General features: G+C 38.8%; 1 protein-coding gene across 4 annotated transcripts in view; it reads right to left on the reverse strand.

The window, feature by feature from the left end:
• The window catches only part of TUT7 (terminal uridylyl transferase 7), a 38,927-nt gene that overhangs the window by 1,293 nt on the left and 12,221 nt on the right, over positions 1–25,413 (reverse strand). For all 4 annotated transcript variants that reach the window (XM_027670759.1, XM_027670761.1, XM_027670760.1 and 1 more), the window contains exons 9-28: positions 24,819–24,945; positions 23,953–24,072; positions 21,778–21,909; positions 20,830–21,010; positions 19,330–20,468; positions 19,052–19,202; positions 18,284–18,370; positions 17,857–17,957; positions 17,279–17,336; positions 16,456–16,559; positions 14,397–14,486; positions 14,195–14,308; positions 14,009–14,086; positions 12,626–12,803; positions 11,878–11,925; positions 11,669–11,760; positions 11,080–11,195; positions 7,035–7,354; positions 1,565–1,641; positions 1,351–1,414 (exon numbers count right to left, since the gene is read on the reverse strand). In XM_027670759.1, coding sequence (XP_027526560.1) covers positions 1,351–1,414; positions 1,565–1,641; positions 7,035–7,354; positions 11,080–11,195; positions 11,669–11,760; positions 11,878–11,925; positions 12,626–12,803; positions 14,009–14,086; positions 14,195–14,308; positions 14,397–14,486; positions 16,456–16,559; positions 17,279–17,336; positions 17,857–17,957; positions 18,284–18,370; positions 19,052–19,202; positions 19,330–20,468; positions 20,830–21,010; positions 21,778–21,909; positions 23,953–24,072; positions 24,819–24,945 — 3,377 coding nt within the window. The remainder of the gene's footprint in view (positions 1–1,350; positions 1,415–1,564; positions 1,642–7,034; positions 7,355–11,079; positions 11,196–11,668; positions 11,761–11,877; positions 11,926–12,625; positions 12,804–14,008; positions 14,087–14,194; positions 14,309–14,396; positions 14,487–16,455; positions 16,560–17,278; positions 17,337–17,856; positions 17,958–18,283; positions 18,371–19,051; positions 19,203–19,329; positions 20,469–20,829; positions 21,011–21,777; positions 21,910–23,952; positions 24,073–24,818; positions 24,946–25,413) is intronic.

Consider the following 25,413-nt stretch of genomic DNA (forward strand, 5'->3'; position numbering starts at 1 on the left):
TAGATTTGAAAAGGCCTTGCAGTGAAGACAAAAACCACTGTGTCTTGCCAACAAAACGGATAATTTGAGATAGTTAATTGCAGTAAAGTCCTTACAATCTTTGGAAAACTAATTAGGTCTCCCTTCAGCTGCCTGAGTAGAGATTTGTGTATTATAAACCCAAGTTGCTAAAAGGTTTGCAGAGTTGTCCTAGAAACTCAAAATAATTGAAGAAAACCTGTTGTTTTTAAAATCTTCATTGTACCTGTTAATAAGTATGTGAAATTACTGTAAGGAAGCTACATTTGTAATTGTGCATCTGAAGCAAAACATCTCTGATCCAGAAAGAATACATAAAGGCCTTTATAATACAATCTCACTACTACTTTTAAATGTAATTCTAACTTGTTTGCATTTTGGCAGCTCAGACCAAGGATGTGGTTTGATTGTCTCTCCTAAGTTATTTTATCATGTATAATTCTAGACAATTACTCTGAGGAAGATGCCCAAGAAAGCACTCCATGTTTTGTCCCTGAACAACTGAAGAACCCATCTGTGCCAAAACAGGAGAGAGATATTGATAAAATCCCACCATATCCTTCACAATGAAATAAGTGCACAGAATTTTTATGCCAAAGTTTTGCTTCCAGAACAAAACTTAAAAATTGTACGTTTCCAGCTGAAAAAAAAGGCTGTCTTCAATCTATCCAGACTGCCACTATGTTCAGCAAATTAGGCAGAGTTCCCATATGGAGTGATGGAGAATCATGTAATTATAGAATAGTTTGAGTTGGAAGGGACCTCTAAAGGTCATCTAGTCCAACTGCCCTACCATAAGCAGGGACATCTTTAACTAGATCAGGTTGCTCAGAGCCACACCCAACTTGACTTTGGATGTTCCCGGGGATGCGGCATCCACCACCTCTCTGGGCAACCTGTGCCAGTGTTTTACCACCCTCATTGTGAAGAACTTCTTCCTTTAATTTGATCTTAAAGTTGACTCTCAGTTTTAAACTGTTACCCCATGTCCTATCGCAACAGTTCCTGCTAAAAAGTTTGTCCCCACCTTTCTTACAGGCCCCTTTCCATAACTGAAAGGCCAAAATAAAGTTTTCCTGGAGCCTTCTCTTCTCCAGGCTGAACAACCCCAACCTACTCAGCCTGTCCATAAGAAAGGTGCTCCATCCCTCTAATCATTGTTGTGTCCCTCTTCCGGACTTGCTTCAACAGGTTGATGTCCTTCCTGTGCTGGGGACCCCAGAGCTGGATGCAGTGCTCCAGGTGGGTTCTCACCAGAGCGGAGCACTGGCCTCAACCTGCTGGCCACACTGCTTTTACACAGTTTCTAAACTGAAATGAAGAGATACAAACCTGACTGGGGACTCAAAAACACTTTTCCTTTTTGTTTCTTTTTTTCTTCATGTATAAGCACTCCCTATAAAAAACATACACACATCAACAAAATTGAAATATGTCATTCCATAACATAAAAGGTTTTCCCTGAAAGTCATTCTTAATTACTTTATATGGACTTTAAACTGTATAAAAAATAAAAGATCAAACAAAAGGGACACTTGGTGTTTACCTGATTTAATCTACCAGCATGTTTGACAGCACTGGGCAAAGAAGGGGATCCACACAACACTTCTGGTTTTGAGCCACCTGAAAAAGTCATAACAATGAGTTGCTAATTTGAAACTAGTTTCCATTTCAGATATTATAAGAGAAGAATATCAAAATATTTGCAATCTAGAATCACAGAAAATAGAAGGTAAGACAGTGTAAACTTCCTCAATTTTATAACATGGAAAACTGACATAGGTGACATGCATCTAAGTTAGGAACCCACTCAGAACCAGGGAACTTAGAATGAATGAAGATATGGTGATAAGTGAATTGTCCGTAGTCTTACAAAATGTAGCAGATCAAAGAGCAAAGTCTGGCCTCTCAGGTTCATTTGTTCATAGTACTTTGTTCAACTAGAGAAAACACTTCAGGCACTAAGCAAGCAAGAAAAGACAAAGCCCAACCTATAGCAATTCCTTTCAAATTCAAATATAGAAATTCCCAAAATTCATCATCATCATCATGGCGAGGCTTCGTGAACAAAGATTTGGGAAGGGCTCTACCCACATTTGTTACAAGCGCGCTGGTGGCTAAAAAGGCCAATACGAGATAGGCACGTCTGGTTGCAAAAGGCACAGCAGAAAGATTCCTTAGGTGGTATATTCTGAAGGGCACGATTCTTTCTGTGTTGTCTTTTCTCCTCTACAGTGATCCTGCGTGCTTTCTCAAAAGCATCAGCAGTGTTAAGATAGTGTGTCTCCAGACCTCCCGATTGGAGGCCAGAGTAGACCAGTTATGATGATCAATCTGGCCAAGGCTGAGATGTTGTTTCAAGGAGTCCTTGTATCTCCTCTTCGGGGCTCCTCCCATGCAGCAGCCGGTGGCAAGTTCACCATAAAGCAGGATCTTAGGGAGGCGGTGGTCCTTCATCCTTGAGACGTGCCCTGCCCATCGCAGCTGTGTTCTCAGCAACATGGCCTCAATACTTATAACTGCTGCTTGTTCTAGAACAGACGTATTAGTCACATAATTTGACCAGTGGATGTTTAGGATTGTACGGAGGCAGCGTTGATGGAAGCGTTCTAGGAGTCGCAGGTGGTGGCGGTAGATGACCCATGATTTGGATCCCTATAAAAGAGTAGATGGCACTATGGCTCTGTAAACACTGATCTTTGTGCTTTTCTTCAGGTGTTTATTTCGCCAAACTCTTTTATGGAGTTTTCCGAAGGCACTGTATGCCTTTGCTAACCTGTTGTCTATCTCTCCGTCGATCTTACTGTCCAAGGAGATGAGGTTACCTAGGTAATTAATTAAACTCCTGGACTGATTTGAGCTCTGATTCTCCAATGGTGATATGGGGATGATGGAAGACTTCCTGAGGTGCAGGTTGATAGAAGACTTCTGTCTTCTTTAAGCTGACTTCCAGCCCAAAGAGCTCAGCAGCATCTGCAAAGCAGGACGTTAAACGCTGCAGAGCTGCTTCTGTGTGGGCGACAAGGGCCGCGTCATCAGCATAAAGCAGCTCACGGTTTAAGGTCTTAGTGTGGGCCTTCAGTTGCCTTAGGTTGAAAAGGCTTCCGTCACTACGGTATGTAGATACTGTCCTGATCATCGAGCTCTGCCGTGGCCCTTTGGAGCATCAAGCTGAAAAAGACTGTGAATAGAGTTGGTGCAAGAACGCAGCCTTGTTTCACACCACTGGTTATTAGAAAGGGCTCAGAAAGTGTGTTGCCATATCTGACCTGGCCGTGCTGATCCTCATGGAGTGAGATGATCATTTTAAGGAACTTGGGGGGACAACCTAAGCGTTCCAAAATCTGCCATAGACCTTTTCTGCTCACAGTATCGAAAGCCTTGGTGAGGTCAACAAAGGCTACATAGAGTCCTATGTTCTGTTCCCTACACTTCTCTTACAGTTGTCTGAGAACAAATACCGTGTCTGTGGTACTCCTGTTGGCTCTGAAACCACATTGGCTTTCACGTAGAATTCTTTCTGCTATAGCAGGTATTAGTCTGTTCAAGAGTATTCTTGCCAGGATTTTGCCAGCAATGGAGAGCAGAGTAATACCATGGTAATTTGAACAGTCTGATTTAATTCCTTTCTTCTTATATAAGGTGATGATGACTGCATCTCGAAGGTCTGATGTAGTTCCCAACGGCACACTACAAACTCGTGAAATTTAGCATGCAGTGCAAGGCCCCCATGTTTCCAGACTTCACTTGGAATTCCATCAACCCCAGCTGCCTTGCCAATTTTCACCTGCTCTATGGCCTTAAGGGTTTCTCCTAAAGTGGGGGCAGTATCCAATTCATACTTCACCGGTTGTTGTGTGATGGACTGAATTGCTGAGTCTTGGATTACACGGTTGGTACTGAAAAGAGTCTGAAAGTGTTCAGACCATCTATTCAGAATGGAGGTTTTATCTGTCAGAAGTGTTTGACCATCAGTGCTGAGTAGAGGACTTTGGGCTTGGTATGTAGGCCCGTATGCTGTTTTCAGTGCTTCACAGAATCCTCTGTGACCACCCGTGTCTGTGCATAAGTTGTATTTTTTCAGCTAGATTGATCTACCACCACAGAGTTACTGTTGGAGCTTGCTGCGTGCAAGACGAAAGGCTGCTTTTCTTACGTGACAGGATGGCAGTGCAAGGTGTGCTTGGTGGGCGGTTCTCTTCTTCCTCAGCAATTCCTGGATCTCTTGATTGTTTTCATCAAACCAGTCCTTGTTCTTCTTGAGGGAGAACCCTAAGGATTCTTCAGAGGTCTGCAGGATGCTGTTTTTAATATGGTGCCAAAGTGTTTCAGGAGAGGAATCTGCAGAATCTATGGAATGGTTTTTGAGCCTAGTCTGAAGGTTTGCCTGGAATTTGTTTCTCACTGTGGCTGATTGGAGATTGTTAACTTGGAGTCTCCTCTTCGGGATACTGCCCCTTTTAGGTTTGAACTTAAGGTGGAAGCTAAGTTTACAGCGCACAAGTCGATGGTCTGTTTGGCATTCTGCAGTAGGCATCACGCGGGTATGATGGACATCGCAGACATCTCTCTGTCACACCAAGACATAATCAATGAGGTGCGAATGCTTAGATCTGGGGTGCATCCAGGTTGTCTTCAGACTATTTTTCTGCTGAAAGATAGTGTTAGTGATGGTGAGCTGTTACTCCGCACAGAATTCTAGCAGAAGTCGACCATTATCGGTGCAGTTTCCAACACCATGCTTGCCTAATATTCCTCTCCAGGCTTCAAAATTCTTTCCTACTCTGGTGTTGAAATCACCAAGGATAATGAACTTATCATCTGCAGGAACCTTTTGAGTAAGGCGGTGCAGGTCAGTGTAAAATTTATCTTTATCGGCAGGGTCCACTTGGAGTGTTGGGGCATAAATACTAAATAAAGAGGACAATGTGTTGCTTGTTGTGTAGTGGAAGGCGTAGGGAGATAATGCGATCAGAATGACCTGTCGGCAGATTTTTGAGTTTAGGAACAATAGAGTTTTTAATCATGAAGCCAACTCCTGAGAGATGCTTTTCGTTCTGGGTTTACCTGACCAAAAGAGTGTGTAACCAGCACCATGTTCTCTGAGGCTGCCTTCCTCATGGAGACGAACTTCAATCAGCGCAACAATGTCGATGTTGAGACGAGCCAGTTCATGGGCAATTAGGGCAGAACGATGCTCAGGACATCTGCTATCCGCAGAATCGAGCATGGTTCTGATGTTCCAGCATGCTAGAGTTAATTTGGGTGCACCTTTGGAGGCAGGTACATATGCCTTTGTCTTTTGATCTTTGTGTGACTGCATTTGTGGAAGATGGCCGTTTCGACCCTCGCCCGTCGCTACAGGGCTTTGCAAATGTGGGTAAGGCCTTCAAGCCTGCACAATGGATTTTTTAGGTGAGATGCAGTATGCACGGAACGGAACTCACCCTTTAATCCTAAGGTTCATCTGCCAGGGCTGAGCGAGCTTGGATGGTGGCAGCGAGGTCGTCAGGACATGGGTTTAATTAGAGTGACCTTCTCTTAGATGGATGGCCTTACAGGGCTAAGCGAGCTCCATCTGCCTGGGTTTAGAGTTGTCCTTCTCCTCTGTGTGCTCCGAGGCTCCCCCTCTCATCTCCCATGAGGGCACAGTCCGTGCCGGCGAAGCTCCCCCCCGCCCCTTTCCCTCTCAGGGGCCAGGGCCAGGCACACATGCCCAGAGCCGGGCGCGCGCACTACCGGGGCTGGCCGGTCGGCCCAAAATTCAGGTAACAGACAAAAACGCCTACTCCAGAATTTATTATTTTAGACATATATACTGTACAGCCTAAGCACAGTTCCCCTCTGATGAATGCTAAAAACCATTAACTACAAGTCAGGCATATTCCTCTCTACCTTAGCAAACTCAGTATCATGGCAAACAGAATGGCAGAAAGATAAGCTGAACAAGACAAGGTCAAAGACAAACAAACTCAGAAGTTAAATTTAAACTTGACATACACCTTCAAAAGGTCAGAGGCTGAATGAAGCATGGCTTCAATTTTTAAACATCTTTTCTGTCCATCCAATACTTCTAGTGGTCTATCAAACTAGGAATCCTTCTCAATACCTTCTCAGTTCTGAATATATTTGCAGCACTTTTCTCCCTCTTCCAGTATTTTAACACAGTCTTATGCCCTCTTTCACTAAATACATCTGATTATGAAGGGTCTCCTGACCTAAGCCAGACAGAATATTTTTGCTAGTAGAGAAAAGCTGGTTTGAAAAAATGTTTATACACAAGATTCCTATCTGTTCCTTTAAGAGGTCAAGTAATGAGTAATCCGTAATTCCAGCCTGAATTTAAACCTAACCACAAGTACTATATATTGTCTTAAGCCTCAGTTTTATCTTAGAAAGATATTCCTTCACAACACAGATGATCCAACTTATTTAAAGGATTACTTAGATACTGCTAAGCAAAAGTATTTCATTTTTTCATTCAGGTCTGTCAGTAAGGATCTGTAAGACGGACTGCTGTATCCCTCCAACTGGTGAATTGGCAGAAATATTCTTTATTTTATTTCATTCTCAGTATTCTATCTGAGCAATCTGTATACTTTCATACTGACTTCAGGTTCACATGGAATAATTCTGGTTTAGGTGATGTGAAGAGCTCTATAATGCTAGCTTTTGTTGCAATTATGATGTACTGGAATAGAAGCTGTAATCTGAAATGTTAGCAAGCTCATATATTGTGACAACACCGGAAGCAATTTCAACATACCTGATACTCATACCCTTTTCATTACAAATATCTTATCTGCTAAGGGAAACCATACCAGATCCTTTGGGATACGACAAATTTCTGAATGAAAGGTGAAGATGAGGGGAAAAGAGGTTAAATTAAAAAAAAAAAAAGATAGCATTTACATGATGCCTTTCAAGGTAAAAACCTTACCTGTTAGTCAATCCTCAAAAAATTACCAAAAACCTATAAGCGCTGTTTAAACTACTCAGCCTGATCTGTTTCATACCTGCAACTCCTTTATAGTGTGGGCATTCCTTTTTAATATGACCTTCTCTTCCACAGATAAAACAACGTTTTTCTCTTAAGTCTCTGTCTTCCAGGTGCTTCCATTTCTCTGCTGATTGCCTGGGAGTCTTCTCTCTTCCAGTTTCCACTACTACCCTTGCTAGTTTCCTCTTCTGAGGTGTACATACATGCAACTTCCCCTCCTTGACTGAGCTCTCCTTTTCTGTTGATTTATTATGCATTTCTTTGTCCTCTTTGCTTCTTTTCTCCTTGACTTCAGCATACCTCTGTGTACCTTCATAATCACGACGCCGTCTTAGTCTGCAGAAGCAGAGAAATGCTGCAGAGTTCACAGGCCTTACGTTCATACACAGAGTCAAAAAAAAACAGAATGAAAACCCATATGCTGTCCACAGACAACAGTAGTTCTTCAGTGGGTTAAATAAAATGAATTGATGTACCTTTCCCTTTGACTCTCTTACCAAACAGTGCTGCACTGATGTAACATATATTTAATAACTTAACTTTACAATTAGATAATACGGTCCTAAATTCTAATAATTATAACTCGAAAAGTATAAACACTACTGAAAATCTGGGTGCTCAAGTTGCAGACTGTCATGGTTTGAGATTGGCCCCCCTGAGAGTTGGGGGCTCAGAGGTGATTGGGTGACAGGGCAGTGTTCCCTGAAGGGCCAATCACCACTTGTCTTGTTCACTTCTGCTCAAAATTATATATACACAGCCACTGGAAGCTGTTGGCAATTTTTTCTGTTGGTGTCTGCTGCCAGAAGGCCAGGGGGTGGCTGGGCTCCTTCTTTCCCCCTCCGAGGGGGAAGGGGAGCCCTGCGGCCCCCAACTCTGCCTAGGCCAGAGTTAGAGGCAGCATTTGGAATGAGTGTTTGTGAGGGATGTGACTCACAGCACCTGAGGTAAGAGGAGAGAGGTGGGCTTTGCAGCCAAGCCCTCTTCCCCCCCCTTTTTGCAGTTAAGTTGTGGAGGGGGGCCTTTTCTTTCCCTCCACTGTATAGTGGAGAAGAGGCTCAGCACTGAAGCAGAGCCAAGTGGATGGGCTCATAATGAAACAGCTCGGCGCTCGGGAGAAGAATCCCAGGCAAAATTGGAGACGGACCAGAGAGAGAGGCCCAGAGGATGTCTTTGCCGTGATCTAAACAGAGGACAGCCGAAAACCCGGAGGACGAATGAAATTCCAGGATGCATACATTGATAAACTAACTACGTTACAGCAGCCTACGAACCGAGGTATGAGACTGAGGTATGACAGAGAGAATGACACAGCAGACCGAGAAGAAAGGACTCAAAGCTACTTTCTTGGACTTCGTGAGGAGAAAGACTGCAGCAAACAGCTGAAGGTTGGTAGGGAGTGTTCAGGGGCCCAGAACACTCCCACGAGAGAGAGACTGCATTACCTAGCAGCCTTGAAAGGCTCTTCCTGGACTAAAGTTAAAGGGAGGGGCTTAAAAGGACTGATAGAATGTAATATATATATATATAGTTGCTTTTAGTTTGTACAGTGTATTTATTTGTGTAAATAAATGTATATACTTCCCCCTTCCCCTATAGAAGCCTCTGGCCTGAAAGTTCTCTCTCTTGGGTGTTGGGATAAATTGTGGGGAGCCTGGAAATTGGATTTTGGATTTCTAATGTGGCTCAAACTGCCACACAGACAGTGGAAGAAAAGACACATGAAGCAAAATGCCAGCTAAGTGTAAAAAAACAGGGCTGTTGTTCTATTTTTTTCCTATTTGTACAATTTGATCAAAACTCAGTTCCTTCCTTCTGAACCTGTGCATATTCACTCTAAAAGTCTCTCCTATTGGGACAAGCTTCTAATGTTCTATGTAACTTAAAGATCTAGCAGTGGGGAAACAGCTACCACTGCCAGACTTGTTTCATCTAACATTTTTATACATGACCTAGAGAAGGAGACATCAGTGAAACCTCCAAGTCTGAAAATGTTACTAGGCTCCTCTGGTCATGAGATGCAGTGCTAATTGCAAGCAACTTGAAAATACTTCACAAAACAGAATGAACGGGCAAAAGGATGGCATGAGCTTCAAAAGAATGGCATGAACTTCAAGGTGAGCTTCTTTTTTTTTAATAAAAGCAAAAAGGAAGACCTGGGGCTGTTTAGTCTCACCTCTGCCTGGTAAGATCTAGGAGCAGATCCTCCTAGAACCTGTTGCTAAGGCACATGGAAAACAGAGAGGCAAATGGTGACAGCCAACACACCTTCACTAAGGGCAAATCATGCCTGACAAATTTGGTAGTGCTACAGAGTTGGTGGGTAAGGGAAGAGTGGCTGATATCATCTACCTGGACTTGTCCAAAGCATTTAGCACTGTCCCACACAACATCCTTGTCTCTAAAATGGAAAGACATGGACTTGACAGATGGACAACTCACTGGATAAGGAACTGGCTGGATAGCTGCACTCCAAGCATTGTGGTCAATAGCCTGGTGTCCATGTGAAGACTAGCTATGGGTGGTGTTCCTAAAGGTCTCCATTTGGACCAGTATTAATTAACATCTTTATTAGGGACATAGCAAGTTAATGGATGACTAAAAAGAAATTGGCTTCAAACAGATACAAGAAAGTATTACTTTACACATCAGTCAGAACTCTTATGGAACTGGTTGCCACAACAGACTGTTAAGGAAACCAGGACAATCAGGTTCAGGAAAAAAACCCAAACAAACAACTAAAAGGACAAAATTATAAACAAATCCAGTCCACAAATGAGCATTACCAGACCAGGGCATGTATATGCTCTAACATCTCTTATACAGCAACTGCAGATGCTGAGGGGAATAAGTAAGAAGAGACCACAGAAAATAGACAACTAGTTTGCACTCCGTAGACAGCACCCCTATTGCAATGAATGGACAGAGGACTCAAATGTATCAGTGGTTTTACCTGCTAAGGCATTTCTGTTCTTAGATGCATAATCCCACTTACTTTCCCTCTAATGTTTTGTTGAACATAGCTGAGTATGTGCAACGAACTGGTGTTTCACTTTAGAATGCAAAATTAAAAATCCATGTGAGACAGTAGTTTAGACATTTCACAATACCTTCAGCAATCTTTAATTTCAAACTATCATCAGCTACTGTACTTGAATTTGCTGAAGTTGAGTAAATGTCAAATTAATAGTCTCAACAATATAAGTTCACAATTCTCTAATATGGAGTAGAACAGTTACTTCACTCAACCCAATGTATTTTTTTTACTTAGTTATATAAAAGCACAGGTGATTTTTAGTTACAGCTTTTAACATAGATTTTAAACAATCGTTAGATTTTGCCATCCATCTTACAAGTGAGCATAAAGGCTTTTTCAAGATCATTCTTTTTAACTTTTATTTGTCAGTTTTCGCTATTTTATAGACATGAAGTCTTTAAAGAGGTTTGTCTAAACTGGAAAACAAAATGAAACGATCAGTTTCAAGTTTAGACATTTCATAACAGGAAGAGCAACAAAAGCCATATAGCCAATTTATTTGTTGCAAAAAGAAAATTGTTGAATATTTGACATGTGGTTGTTCAGGGTTAGGAAACATTCTCTTGGATGTAAAACAGAACATTGTTCTCATATGTGTGTGCTTACAAAAAATAATGCATTCTTGTCTTGCTTTTTGACATGAATTACAGGATTCTGTGAACATGATAAAATTGTGTCTTGCTGGGAGCAGCAGAGTTCTGGCAGTAGATGCTATTGAATAAAAAAAGTATAAAATGCATCCATGAATGCTTTTCACAGAACACAGTTATTGAACTCTGCTTTTCTCTTTGACTACTCCTTTCCTATATAATGAAGTGCAGAGTCAGCATTGCTACCTTAAGCTAAACAGTTTTGCAGCAATACCATCCACCACTGCCAAAATTGGTACTGATATATCTTAATTTCAGCAGTGAAGGAAATAATCTGCAGCATGTGCAAGTTTTGCTTTAGCATTACTATTCTAATCTTTCTTAAATAAACCTAAGGGAAAAAAGTTACACACAAACACCAATACTATACTCACTTTCGTCTCATGGGACAATCTTTCATGAAATGGCCAATTTTACCACAAGTTCTGCAGCATCTATCATTTGGTGCCAATTCTCCTTCTGTTAGTACCTCAGGATCAAAAAAGTACTCCTGTAGAAGAAATCATGCATTTAAAATGAAAATCCATACACTTGGGAATAAAGACAGATATGTAGAGTGTTAAAACAACAGTAAGAATGACAGAAAAGAATAAACTTGGTGTGTTCAGCTGAACCCTGAAAGACTTAGTAAGTTAACTGGCCACTGACCTCTTCTTTGACAGGCAGCCTACCAACCACCAGGTCTGCATGCTCTTTTATAAAACTGCAGTTTTAAGAAATGGTGTTTTTGATCTGGATTAAACTATGTAAATCTGTACAATGAAACTGTGACTTGACTAGCATTCTGCTTACCAACATATTTTACATGCAAATAACATTAAAACAGTATTCAGCAATAACTCCCATAAAGGTTTTTAGAGTACTGTGGAAATGTAAGAGAAATAGTTTAAAGTAACCATACTCCTGCTAACAGTAAGTTATATGCCAAAGAGCACACACATACTCCTCTTAGAAGGAACTTACCATTTTTGATGGGTACTCTTTAGGAAATATTTTTATAGGGGTACCAAACACCCTTCTGCCATTGATAAAAGCCTTCATTATAAAATTTGTCACTGGGGAAGAAAAAAAAAACAAACTGAAATACTCATCTAAATATCAAACCAGAAAGTAAAATGACATCTAAAACAAGATCTTCACTTTGTAACCGAAATTTTTAACAGAAGACTTACTTTTTCTTGACAATCCAGCTCCAAGATTGTGGTTCAAATCAAAGGGATCTGTAGAAAAAACATGACAGGCATTACTAAGTCCAGGGCAAGATCAGTAACGTATACATACATATGAACAACCTAAGGCAACTATTCCAGATGCAGAATTAAGACAGTGAAATCAATCTGTTCACAAATCTACTGGGAATAAATTAAGTCCATGGACAAAGGATCACAGCTGTCCAGCTGTGAACCAACTGAATTATTGTAAAAGAGTAAGCTGAATGTGCAAGGAAGAGAATAGAAATTCTTTCCATGAAAGTGAAATGGACCAGAAAATGGTTTACAGAACACTTCTAAAATGTGTCACTGCATTTTCTTGTCAGAGACCACAGTGTAATACTTAACAGTGTAATCATACACAGGGTTAAATGAGTAATGTAAATATGGCTCAGCTAAACTTAGTATTTTTGAGAAAACCTCAACTGCATTACAATTAATTGCTTTACCGAAGCATTTCCTTAAATCTATTTTTCTGTCAGTTACTGTCATAATGGAAAGTATGAAGTCTGCTATGCAACTTCTTTTCAGTAGGAAAAAACTCCTTAAGCACTACCAAAACTGAATTGCAATTTTGTGATGATTTCAAAACAGGAGCAAATAACTCATAATCTAGTAACAGCAAAATAAATAAGCCTTATGAGAAAACCAAAATTTTCAAGTGGGCATTAAAGAAATTCATATATTCACATACTTCATATGCTTTTACCTTCAATTACAATATATTTTGAGGTCCACTGCTTCTTGAAAGTTGTGAGCAGATTTTTTCTCCTAATGCAGATGACATGCTCTTTAAAATCAAATTCTTCTGTGTAGAACCGGAGAAGTCCCAGCCACAGTTGCCCAACAGATTCAGTGTTTTTGCCATAGTCTGGCCAAACAACTGACTGAAAATGATAGAAATATTTTTATGTCTAGTATTTACATTAAGCAGAATAATTTTCATAATTTCCAAACTCAAACGATATAAGTCTTATTTTATAAAGAAACACAACTGAGTTATACCAGAATACTTCCTTTTATAATTAGTATTAATAATCCGATATTGATTTGAAATGGTATATTTTTTAATTTATTAAAACCAAAAGTGGACAATGAATAAAACTTCTATCATTAGGTTTTGCCTGTATAAAAAAGAATTTATTAATTCACTTTATGTATCTATATTATAAAATAAAATTATTCAACAGGATTAACCAGCTATGACCAGATATACAGAGGGTATTTTTAAGAGTTATCTCCAATCAGTGACTAATCATCATGAACACCTTAAAATAATTTTTTGAGCTATCTTTTCAGATTTTGGAGATTATTTTTTCACAGATTAATTACAACCAACCATATTCTAAAAGTTTTACAGCACAGAACTGGGATTTCAAAGCAGAAGTTACTCTACTTCCACTCCTATATTTGTTGTTTTTTCAGTTGCGATAGTTTTCTTCTTTGTAGCTGGTGCAGTGCTGCATTTTGGATTTAGCATGAGAATAATATTGACAACATACTGATGTTTTAGTTGTTGCCAAGTAGTGCTTACTCTGAGTCAAGAATTTTCCAGTTTCCCATGCTCTGCCAGCCAGCAGGTGCACAAGAAGCTGGGAGGGAGCACAGCCAGGACAACTGATCCGAACTGGCCAAAGGGACATTCCGTACCACAGAACATCATGCTCAGTATATAAACTGGGAGGAACTGGCCAGGAAAGCCCCACGGTTGCTGGGGGATGGGCACTAGTCAGTGGGTGCTGAAAATTGTACTGTGCATCTCTTGTTTCTCTTTGGTTTTATTCCTCTCTTTTTTAATTACTATTATTATTAATAGTAGCAGTAGTAGTATTGTAAGTATTATGAGTATTTTATATTGTTTCAATTAACAAACTGTTCTTATTTCAATCCACAGGTTTTTTTTTCTTTTGAGTCTTCTTCCTAGTGGGAGAGGGTGGGGGAATGAGAGATTGGCTGTGTGGTACTTAGTTGCTAGCTGGGGTTAAACTACAATACTCAACCACTATATTTGGGAACAATGTCTTTAAAAGAAATTTCTTTTCATTTGCTCAGCTACAGGTAACAGCATTTCCAATTAGCCTGATTTACTTACCAATTCCTCTATTTTATCAAAGAAATATATGTTCCAGCCATCAACTAAAATTTCAGGCTTTTTTGGTTCTTTGTAGATCTGAAAGTATAATATTAAAACTCATTAGAAGAGCCCCTCATATTCAGCACTGACATTCTTCTGGTCAATACTATATACAGATATGCGTTTCTTTCCAATATACTGTACCTCTTGAAGAACAGGGATGACAGGTGGATTTCTCTGTTGAAGAAAATAAAGCACCATAAGAGTGTATGCATAAGATGACAGGCTACCTCGAGATGCATCTCCAATGTCACACATCTAGAAAAAGAAACATGATTTGTATCTTTCATGGTTATCACTCCTTGCTGCAGGCACTGCTGCTTTCAAAAGTCTGAAATATACTTACTTTTGTGAAGACTTTCATTGTGTAACACAGATATTTTACTCTAGGATCAATAGCTGCATAAGATGACAGAAGTCTTGTGTTATGCAAGGCCTACAAAAATAAGAAAGTCATATAGAAAACACCAGAGTTCTGAAGACATTAAGGAAATAAGCTGAAAACATGAAAAACAAAAACTCTTGTGTCCTCAAGAAATGCAGATGTGAAGCCCTGCAGAGTAGGAACATAGATTAAGAAAGAAAGCATTCCACCATGAAGTTATCACCTGCTCTGTTAAAAAGCCAATGAACTTCCTTAATCTCTGTGGATGTGGTACCAAGCAGCACTCACAGAACAGTATTTCAAAACAAGAAGTATTGATCTACTACTGCAGTTTAATATTTGGTAGAAGGTAACTTCTTCAACTAAGATTCAGTCCAGAAATGTGAGAGCTACCAATGGACCCATATGGATGCATAACTTCAAGAAAACTTTCAGACTTACTTAGTGGTTGAGGTGTATTCCTAAGACTGCTCTTGAATTCATACAAAACCTTCAGAAAGCTTAAGAATTGGCTTTGAGATTTAACTTTCCTTTGTTTCAAGGAACTGGCTTTCAAAATTTAGAGATACTGAAATAAACAAAACCTGGTTTTAAGATATCTGGTCAAAAATATGTTATAGTTCAGGCAAGCTGGGTTCAAAAACACTACTTCAGGTCTCAAGGCTAGGCAAGAGCCATGATGGGAAGTGGAGTGTAAAAAGCCTGAGGTTACGTTATTTTCTCTCATTTACAGAAAGACACTTAAACCACTATTTCTTACTCTTAGTGAAGAACTAACAGATTTTCTTAGAAAAGTGACAACTCCAAAGTCGCAACTGTGCAGCTGACTCCATTAATAGTCAAGTAAAAAAAAAAAGTTTTTTCTAAAATATAAAACTGCAATAGCTAATTGGAAACAGTCAATCACTTCAATCTCAAGAAGGGGAGAGGGGGCATCGTGAGGGGATCAGGGGGCACTGAGGGCATGAAGGGTCACCAGTGAAGATGTGGAATGACACTGAGCTCCTGGTCAGTGATGACACAGGGAGTGTGCAGCTCCCTGTGGGTTTGGGACAGGAATGTGGCACTGCATTGTACCAGGTGGATACACTGCAGCAAATCACATTTTCAGAAAAGGTCTCTGTTAACTCATAGCTCCAAGGATGCAGCTCAAGGGATGGCAGCATTGCGGTTGTTGTTGACAGATCAGTGGCACTGCCGGACAGCACCAGGCTGCGTCTTCTGCTCCACATTCAGTTTGATACTAATCTGGATGTAGTTGGTATGTGTCAAGAAAAACAATTCCTGGTGGTTGGTGAGAAAAGTGGCAACTTCCATCTTACTCACATTCCATCCAAACAAACCTTGCTAACTAAGATTTTGGTTGAATATTCTTCAAGTGAAAAGGCTTACTTAAACCTCTTTATTGTCAAAGATATTGCAGATGCAGATGTTTATCACATGTTTATTCTCACAAGCAATGGATGTTTCTGCATTATATGTCTCCCACTTGCTAAAACACAGGAAGCAATGAGATGATGGACATGACTACAGCAAAAAAATTACAAGGACAGATAAAGTCAACCTTCATTTCCACAGAGGAGAGTTACAGCCTCGGCTGTCAGGATTTTGTGATCAGCAACACAGTGAACAAGATCCATTTGATAACTGGGGGTTAAGGAGATCATGTGCTCTCCAAATGGGAGGTGGACACTACCAATGCCCTGGCGTCTCTTCAAAGTTTTGCTGATGCAAGTCTGGTCAAAAGTGCTGCAAAACTTCAAGTCCTTGACGATCTGCTGTTTGTTTTAGATACAGAGAACATCTTAAGCATGTGGGATGTTTATTCTCTTACTCTAATTTGGGATTGGCCTTGAATACACATCGAAGAATTTCTTCTAACTACAGAATCAGATTCTTCTCAAGTCATGTGGGAAGGGCTTGCCAACCTTAAACTGATTGTCACGACAATACCAGATAACAAAATAGATCTGCAGTTTTTTGCTATAAGACATAAAATAAGAAAAGGAGATAACCTTACCAGAGTATTATATAAACTGATGTCTACTTCAAGACCACTTCTGACATGGAAAAATTTGACAATGGGGACTTTTGCAGTTGTTATAGGCAAGACATTTCTTAAACCTAGGACAAAATGTTTTATTACTGAATGACTACAGTAAGGTCCTAACAGTATCAAATAACTTCTAACTGTAGTAAAAAGGCTACAGAATAAAATCTTAGTTGATACTAAACTTATGTTGGTCAGTTATGTTTTAATAGTGATTTTAGATATGTGTCAAACATGATCAATCTGCTAAATATAATTTATACATTTAGCCCTCTCAAAAAACCAAGATCAGTCTAAATAAGAGAGAATTTCTTTATAGAGAAATAAGCTTAAGAGAGAATTCACAGTTCACTCTAATTATACAAAATTAACTTGAGATCCACCAAAACGAGCACTAAAAAAGTCATGATTTCTTGTAGAAAAAACAGAATTCTCATTGCAAACTTGTATCAGAGTATCTTTGACTATCAACTTACTACTCACTGAACATACAAATACAACATAACTACTAACTTGAAGCCTCAAATTTTAAATTGTTTGTTCTTATGCATGAAGGTTATAAATATCTGTCCAGTTCAGATGTGGACCTATTACATTATAACCTGATAGACCCACATATGCAAAAAAAAAAATAAATCCAAATGTTCACAATATTTAATCTCATTCTTACTACTATTCCCTTCGATCTCATTATATCTTAAGGATTTTCATCTACAGTGCCCCAGAACATTCTCATTACATCAACTGAAGTCACATAAACAGAACCACTTATTTTAATTTTCCAGAAAGTTACCTGACTGTTTCTTGAGAACTTTTGCTAAATCTTCAATGATTCTGATGCAATCAAGTCCCTAAGACATTAAGAAAAAAAGTTGAAAGATTTATCCGCTCTATTTTAGCAAACCTTTTATTATGTGCCATGAAGCTTAAAGCTGTATAATTGAACGTTTCATGTTATACAAAATGTGTATATGTCTGAATACCAGAAATTGTTTCAAAATAGCATGTGTAAAATCAACAGTAGATAATCTATTAAAGTAAGCTTTTAAAAAACTGATATTAGGCATGAAGGGAGAGTGATGTGCCCTTCCACTGTTTACCATTTCTAGTTGTTTATGCTACAAAGCATGTTATTTATCCGCACAGATAAATCTAGAAGTGCAGAATTCAGAAGAAAACTGGCTACTGAAAGTTATTCTTAAACTCATGCTTAGATCAACAGCAAAAACCTTAAAAATAATCTGCCTTTGTGGCACCTTCTTCTCATATGAAAAGCTTTTATAAAATAATACATTTATTACACTAGATATACAATATAACAGTAAAATTTTGCATTTTTTAAATAACAAAACCAAAATATTTTCAAACTACCTCAGCTGTTTGCAGGCCATCTATGGTCATGCAGATATCAAGGTCACTTTGTTTGAAGCCAAAGCCATTTTTTGAGGAGCCAAACAAATCCAGCTTGGTTCCTGTAAGAAATGTGATGTATAAATCAAGTTAAAATAATTATTACAAAACTACTTTGATTGTTTTTTTCCTTAACTTGCCATTGTTCCTTCCTACTGTGTTCTAGATATGAATACATAAATCCCCCCAAATTTAAATGAAAGCCTTAAAAGACTTAGAACAGAAATTAATGTAATGAAGCATGGCAATGCTGATATAAACGCAGCATTTATATATTAAATGTTCAAAACTAAAGTGTTTATTATGCTGAAATGATATGTTTTCTTGGAAAACATTCAAGTATGAACAGTCAAAAGTATAAATATGAAGTTAGAACGGGCCTTTTTACCTGGGAAATCCTGTCTAATGAAGATTTCCAAGTTTTGTCTTATATGTTCCCGAGCTTGATCCTCTACTATATTTGGAGCAAAATCATCTTAAAAACAAAAGACAACAATTTAGGCATCTGTAGAAAGAGCAAACAGCAAAGATTCAAATGAAAATAGTGAGGGGTTTACAGTAGGGCAGGGGAGGGGAAAGAGAAGAAGCAAGAGAAGATTCACATATGAAGGAAAGAAAGCAAGGATGTAGGAGAAAAATACCTGTTCAAAGAAAAACATTAATTAGACAAATAATGCATTTTGTCTGGTCAGAAATGGCGAGAGAGAAAGGAGGAAAGTTGGGTCACTCTGAAAAGAACAAAAGTGGAGAAGTATTACAAAACTGTATTTTGACTGTTTTTTCCTAGAACACTAAAGTCTTTGTTTACTAAAAACCACAAGTTAAGTAACTAACAAAATTCAAAGCAGACAAATGTAAAAGCATCAGTCAAAAACCCCATCCAAAATCAGATTCTTAGAAATTAAATTTATTTGCCTATATGAGTAATCAGCCAGCCACTCAGTGGAAGACAAGTCTAAATGCTTTCTGTTTCTCTAGATACAAACTACTCAGTAGTCCTAACAAGCTGTTACAAATCTTAGAATTGTATCTAAGAGTTGGAGGCTGTGTAGCAAATAAACGGTCACCCTTTGTAATGCCATTAGCCTGTGGTTATTTCATTATTTTTTCTGATTCCTTTTTTATGACACAACAATATTCAAAGGAAAAAACTTACGGTAACATTGGACACAAACTTGATCTAGAATAACTGAAAATTTGGGTGTCAGTGCTGGCAATGGGTCAAGCTCAATTTTCTTGAAGTCTTCTGGACAATCACTCTTTAAATGACCTTCCCGTTTGCACAAGCTACATACTACTGTAGGAGACTGCATGAACAGAAAGCAAAGATTGGTTTTAAAAACTATAGTCCTTTAATGAATTTGAGCAACACTTTCATATTAACTTCTAATAGAACATAAGCAATATGTTTATGTTCTGATACAGCTTCCTTACCTTGCCCTTTGTAAAAGCTTGTTTACTGAATTCATAAAAAAATTCAGATTCTAAGCACTGCTCTGTTGCTGTGTTCTCTTCAAGATGGCTTTTCTTCTCATTAAGATCATCTTGACTCAAATTAACCCGCAGAGGTCCATCAACATTTTCTTTGAAATGTTTATTCTCATATTTACTTAGGATGGAAAAACCACCTTCTACCTCTGACAGTGCATCATCCTCTCCAGATCCAGTGTATGTGTTATCTAGTTCATCTCCAGCTCTTATGGTAACACTGCATTCTCTCTGAAGGCTTGGTGCTTCCTCCTCTTCCTCTTCATCATCTGAGTTAATAATCTGGGATATTTGACTCCATGCTGAACATACGAATTTTTTGGGGGATTCATCCAGTTCATCAGTACCTTCACTGCTATCCTCATCAATGTCAATCTTGTCATCCATTATACCACTGCACTCTAAGCCAAACCCATCATTCTCTGTAAGTGCAGCATATTGAAAACCTTTTAAGTCTGAAGTACTACATGTCTCTACATCATGCTCGTTCACTGTAACTAGGAGATCTCCACTGTCACTGTCTTCATCTATTCTCTGCTCAGCAGCCAAAATATTATTCCATTGTCTTTTTGGTTGTTCATGTTCTTCCTCTTCCTCCTCTTCTTCATCTTCATTTCCACTCTCTGTCTCTTCACAACTTGGTTTAAAATCCTCATTATCTTGAGAAATAATTTCCTCGATTATACAATTTGAGTCTTCATGGGTAATTCCCAAATGACTTATATCATCAGCCAATTCTTCTTCTGTGAAACTTTCTGAGCCATCACACAGTTTTGAAGGACCAATTTTATGTTCCTTGGGAGTGCATGTAGTCTCTGCTACACAATCTTCCACTACTGCTGTGTTTGTTCTACCATCCAAATTTTGCAAGTCAGAATCTTCATGGTTTATAGCATCTTTCCCATGGTTTGGCATTTGGGATTTCTCCTCACTGGCATTTGAAGAGGATCTTTTGCTCAATTTTGCACTTCTTTCATGAGGCAAGGCAAAATACTTGTAAGTTGCTCTCAGGCAGTGAAGAATATACTCATACATTAGCTGGCTGTTCAGAGTTCTCGCCACATTCCTTTTGACTGAATATGGGTCTAGTAAAAAGAAGAAGTGAGCCAGCAGTGAAGGAGTTCACTTTTTAAAAAAAGAATACACTTAAAGCCTTACAGAATTTGAATATACCACTGTTAAGTTACTCTTAAACATTGTGTAAGGACATATGATCTAGGAATTGTGCTGAAGACAATTTTTAAGTTCACTTAATTACTTTGGATAATGTCGAAAATAATACGCAAGAGAAATACTACTTAAATTGGTTCTTTTCAAAACATATTCTACTATATTGGAAAGCACAGGTCAATATTGAAAATTTCCAAGTTATAACACGCAATGTCAATAGCCAAGCCAGTACTCTACAAAATTAAAACAACAGTTCTTTGAAGTTTGTTGAGATACCTTCCACAGCAATGCGCTTTTTAGGCCAATCCTTTGATTCACGAGACACTGTTTCTTTGAGTCGTATGCTAATCACCAAATCAGCCATATTGAACTCCAAGGCATAGAAACGAAGCAGTTCAAGCCAGAGCTGACCAACAGGTGTTGAACACTGCTGACCTAAATGAAATACTATGGGAACCTGTCAATTACAGAAGAAAATCTTAAATAATATTTAGTGCACAGGTGTTCAATTGTTACACTGCCTTGTATTTCATCTGCAATATAGTATGACAGAATTTATCACTGCTACTATACTCCTGCAATTGCAATATAACTGCAATTAAAAAATTGGAAGCCATAGTATAAAATCAAATTATGAAACTCCAAAATTAAAGACTGCAGCAATGGTAAAGAATAGCATCAATGATAACAATTGCTTCTTTAAGTTTTTATGCCATAATTTTTAAATTTCCAAGAAAGTAGTATATCTCATCTAACTGGACAGAATGGATTATAAAGCTTATTTTTTAGCAAAGCCTAGGCTGTACTGTTAACTCTCATAACATGCAATCATATAGTGATACTGTTTCTTACAAAGTTGTTATAGTAGAAATAAGAAACAGTTCAAAGCAAAGAGGAAATATTTTCCATATGCTTAACCTACTTCTGAGATAGAACTGCTCCAACTGTATAAACTATTCTCCCATGACAGATTAAACCCCAGGGTCTTATCAAAGAGTTTGAAATAACATCTATTTGCCTGCCAGCTTCTTAGCCAATAGGTAAGGATATCGTATAGGTATATCCTTACCAATAGGTAAGGATAGCAAGGCAAGCAGTCATGCAATTGCTTAGTTCAGCTCGTGGTTTTGAAACATAAATACAAAACTAAAATAGAAGATGGTTCTTTTTTGTGAACAAAACCAATTGCTAGACTACTACAAAAATAAATTTAAAAGTTCCAACCTTGCCCCTTCTAGGAGAAGTTTCTTGTGGCAAATCAGAATCATCAGTAGGGTTATGCTCCCAAACCACAGCATCATTCTTGACTTCTTTCAGATGAAAATTAGTTAATTTGTTTAATGAGAATCCTCCAATCTAAAGAAAGAGAAAAAGAAACATAGAGCTAAACATCATACGAACTTTAAATCTTACCACCACTCCCTATGACAGTAAGCCAAATGAGAACAGAGCAAAGAAACAGACCTGTTACAGGTCTCGAATATGGCCCAATCTTTTTCTCTCTTCTCCACATACTTCTCTACAAAAAGCTCTATAGAGCTCGATGCTTTTGGAAGACTATGCACTCTGGAAATGTGGACAAATGTGAGGTGGATTGAGAACTGGCTGAATGGCAGATCCCAAGAGGTGTCACCCTGGTGGTGTCCCCAGGGTTCAACACTGAGTCCACTGTTATTTAACTTTTTCATCAGTGACTTAGATGGAAGGACAGATGCCTCCTCAGCAAGGTCACTGATGACACAAAGCTGGGAGGAGTGAGGGCTGTGCAGCCCTTCAGAAGGACCTCAACAGGTTGGAGAGATGGGCACGGAGGAACTGTCTGAAATTCAACAAAGGCAATTGCAGGGTCCTGACCTGGGGAGGAATAATAATCTCAGGCACCAGCACGGGCTGGGGACTGACCTGCTGGAAAGCAGCTCTTCGGGGAAGGACCTGCTGGACAACAAGCTGTCCACGAGCCCAGTGTGTCTGTGTGGCCAAGAAGGCCAATGGTATTGTGGGATGCAATAGGAAGAGCACTGCCAGCAGGTCGAGGGGGTGATTCTGCCCCTCTACTCATCCCTAGTGAGGCCACGATCGGAGTGCCAGACCCAGTTCTGGGTTCCTTAGGACGAGAGACACGGACCTCTTGGAGCAGGTCCAGCAGAGGGCTACAAAGTTGATTAAAGGACTAGATCGCCTCATGAAGAAAGGCTGAGAGAGTTGGGCCTGTTCAGCCTCAAGAAGAGACAGCTGAGAGGGGAATCTCATTAATGTATACAAGTATCTGCAGGGAGGGTGCAAGAGGATGCAGCCAGGCTCTTCTCAGTGGTGCCAATCAATAGGACAAGAGGCCACGGGCAGAAACGGAAGAACAGGAAGTTCTACCTGAACCTGAACATGGAGAAGAGCTTCTTTATTGTGTAAGTGACCGTGTAGTGGAACAGGTTGCCCAGAGAGGTTGTGTATTCTCTCTGGGGATATTCAAGAATTGTCTGGATGCAATCCTGTGCCATATGCTCTAGGATGATGCCACCTGAGCAGGGTGGTTGGATCAGATGACCCACTGTGGTCCCTTCCAACCTGACCCATTCTGTGATTCTGTATCATGCAACCTTGTCTTTGCACATTAGACAACCATAAACACGTATCTTTTACTTACATCACCATATACAACAGGACATTTTTACTCATCCAATTCTCTCACCCAGAGAGTGGAGACGCTTTGGAATGAGTCACTAATGTACTGAAGTAAATTCTTAACTACAAGGCTCACGTAATTGGTTACAGACACTGGAACACGCACACTTAACATAAAATGAGATTAAAGGAACAAAAATGGGTGCCATGAATACAACACCTAAATAGTATCCTGGAGAACTGGATTCTGGATTTGCATCCATAATACAACTCTAGATATTAAGAAGCATTTCAGTTTCTAAATCCAAGAAATACATGCTCTAAACTTCTAATCTGATCCCTTGGGCAGGTATCACACCAGCATGCTCCCCAAATATGGTCTATGTTTTGAAGAATTAGATGTCAAATTCCAAGATACTGTTTTGGGATGTAGCTATGTGGATTGAGTTCACAAGAGTCTGGAAAAAAGGCCAAAAAAAAAAGAAAAAATAAATTGTTGCAAAATGTATTATTCAATGTCCAGCTCTCCTTATTCACAAAAGGGGCAATAGAGCACTTAATTCAATGGCTAAGATTGTGAAATGCAATCTTACAGCCAGGCATACAAAGGTTAGGTGTAGTCTGGATGAATTCACGTTGTTAATTCCTGCAGAAATGGCTTGCTTACGGCTTGCTCAGAATAGCATGAAGCTGACAGATTACACAGATTACCAGAAGCGACTGGTCCTCTCATTCACACTATTCACACGCTATTCACACTATGTGTATAAATACACATACCCATGATCCCAAATAGACAGGTAGTAAAGGCTCTTTCCTCTGTTGTAGGAAGAAAATAACCATTAAAGCGAACACGTAAGGTGACAAGCCTCCTTCTTCAGGACGATCAACACAACACAACTGCAAAAACGAATTGTGCAGTCATTAGATTTTGAAGTGATACCATGAAAAATATTCTTTTAATTATAGTTCAGAAGCCACATTAAATATTGACAGAAATTCAGATATCTTTGAGCTTTTGATGGATGGAATTTGTTCTCAAGGCCTGTACATTTACTGCAGGTATGTTACTATTGTAACATTTTCAGTGTAAGAGCCATAGAATGCAGACTGTGCTATATGCTGTCTGGTTTGCCATTTTCAGAAAATGATGACCCCTTTTATGTAGATATAGTACAAGACAAAAGTTTTTCAGTTTTTTAAATTAAATAATGTTTCAATGGTGGGCACACAAAGTTTTAGAACACACTGTTTACTCACAAGATGGTTTTCATCTACAATGGAGAAAAGTAGTTTTTTCCTTTATATTTTTCATGATGGATTAAGTTTATGGGGAACTTGCAATTCCATTTCATATACATTTCTCTGATTAGTTTAGTAAAAAAGCAAGATTCCTACAGTCTGCATGTTACTGAATGAAGCTTAAAATTCCCCTTTTGAAATTTAGCAGAACATTATTGCAGACAAATCATAGTTACATAATTTACAAAATTTACAATTTATAAAAATCTATACCCTTATTCCAACTCTTTTTCCAAGAACTGTTTCAACAATTGTTTTCTCAACTATAACAACAGTCTTACCAGCATAACATAGAAGTTCATTCAATATTTATTCACAGATGGGGGAACACAAATTATTCTTACCTTTGCCCAGTATCTGAAGGCAGTCACTAAAGGTATGACAGCAGGTTCCAGCTTTCCAAGTGTAGCCAAATGGTTTGTTGTCAGACAAGCATTCTCATTCCCTGCACTCACTTTACAAATAAGGCCACTAAAACCCAAAAAGAAACAAAAGATCTTGGAGGTTTTGTAACAACACCAATAGGCCAGATAATATCTCACAGAACAGTGTAGCAGAAGGCTGTAAGGAAAGATTTGACAACCTCTCAAAGACTGTGTCTCTGCATGAAAAGCAGCATGCAATACTAATTTGATTTATGGTTAGGTTGAAGATATATGCATTATAATTTCCTGTACAAGTGTCTTAAAATACAATTCAAATTTAAGTACTTTTTTCTAATGATATTAATTTACTGAACTGAAAAAGTTACAATATTAATTTCCTTCATGAAACAAAAATATCTCCCCATACAACAACCACCAGAAAATGGTTTCTGTGCTGTTTACACAGCACATGAAATATTTTCAAACACTAAAAAATAAAGGTAGCAGCAAATAACAGGTAATATTTTTATCAGTAGCTGTTTATAGAATGTTTCATGAATCTTAAATTGATATC

This window comes from Neopelma chrysocephalum, unplaced genomic scaffold (genome assembly GCF_003984885.1).
Source record: "Neopelma chrysocephalum unplaced genomic scaffold, ASM398488v2 Primary Assembly neopelma1_96936, whole genome shotgun sequence".
Classification (NCBI taxonomy): Eukaryota; Metazoa; Chordata; class Aves; order Passeriformes; family Pipridae; genus Neopelma; species Neopelma chrysocephalum.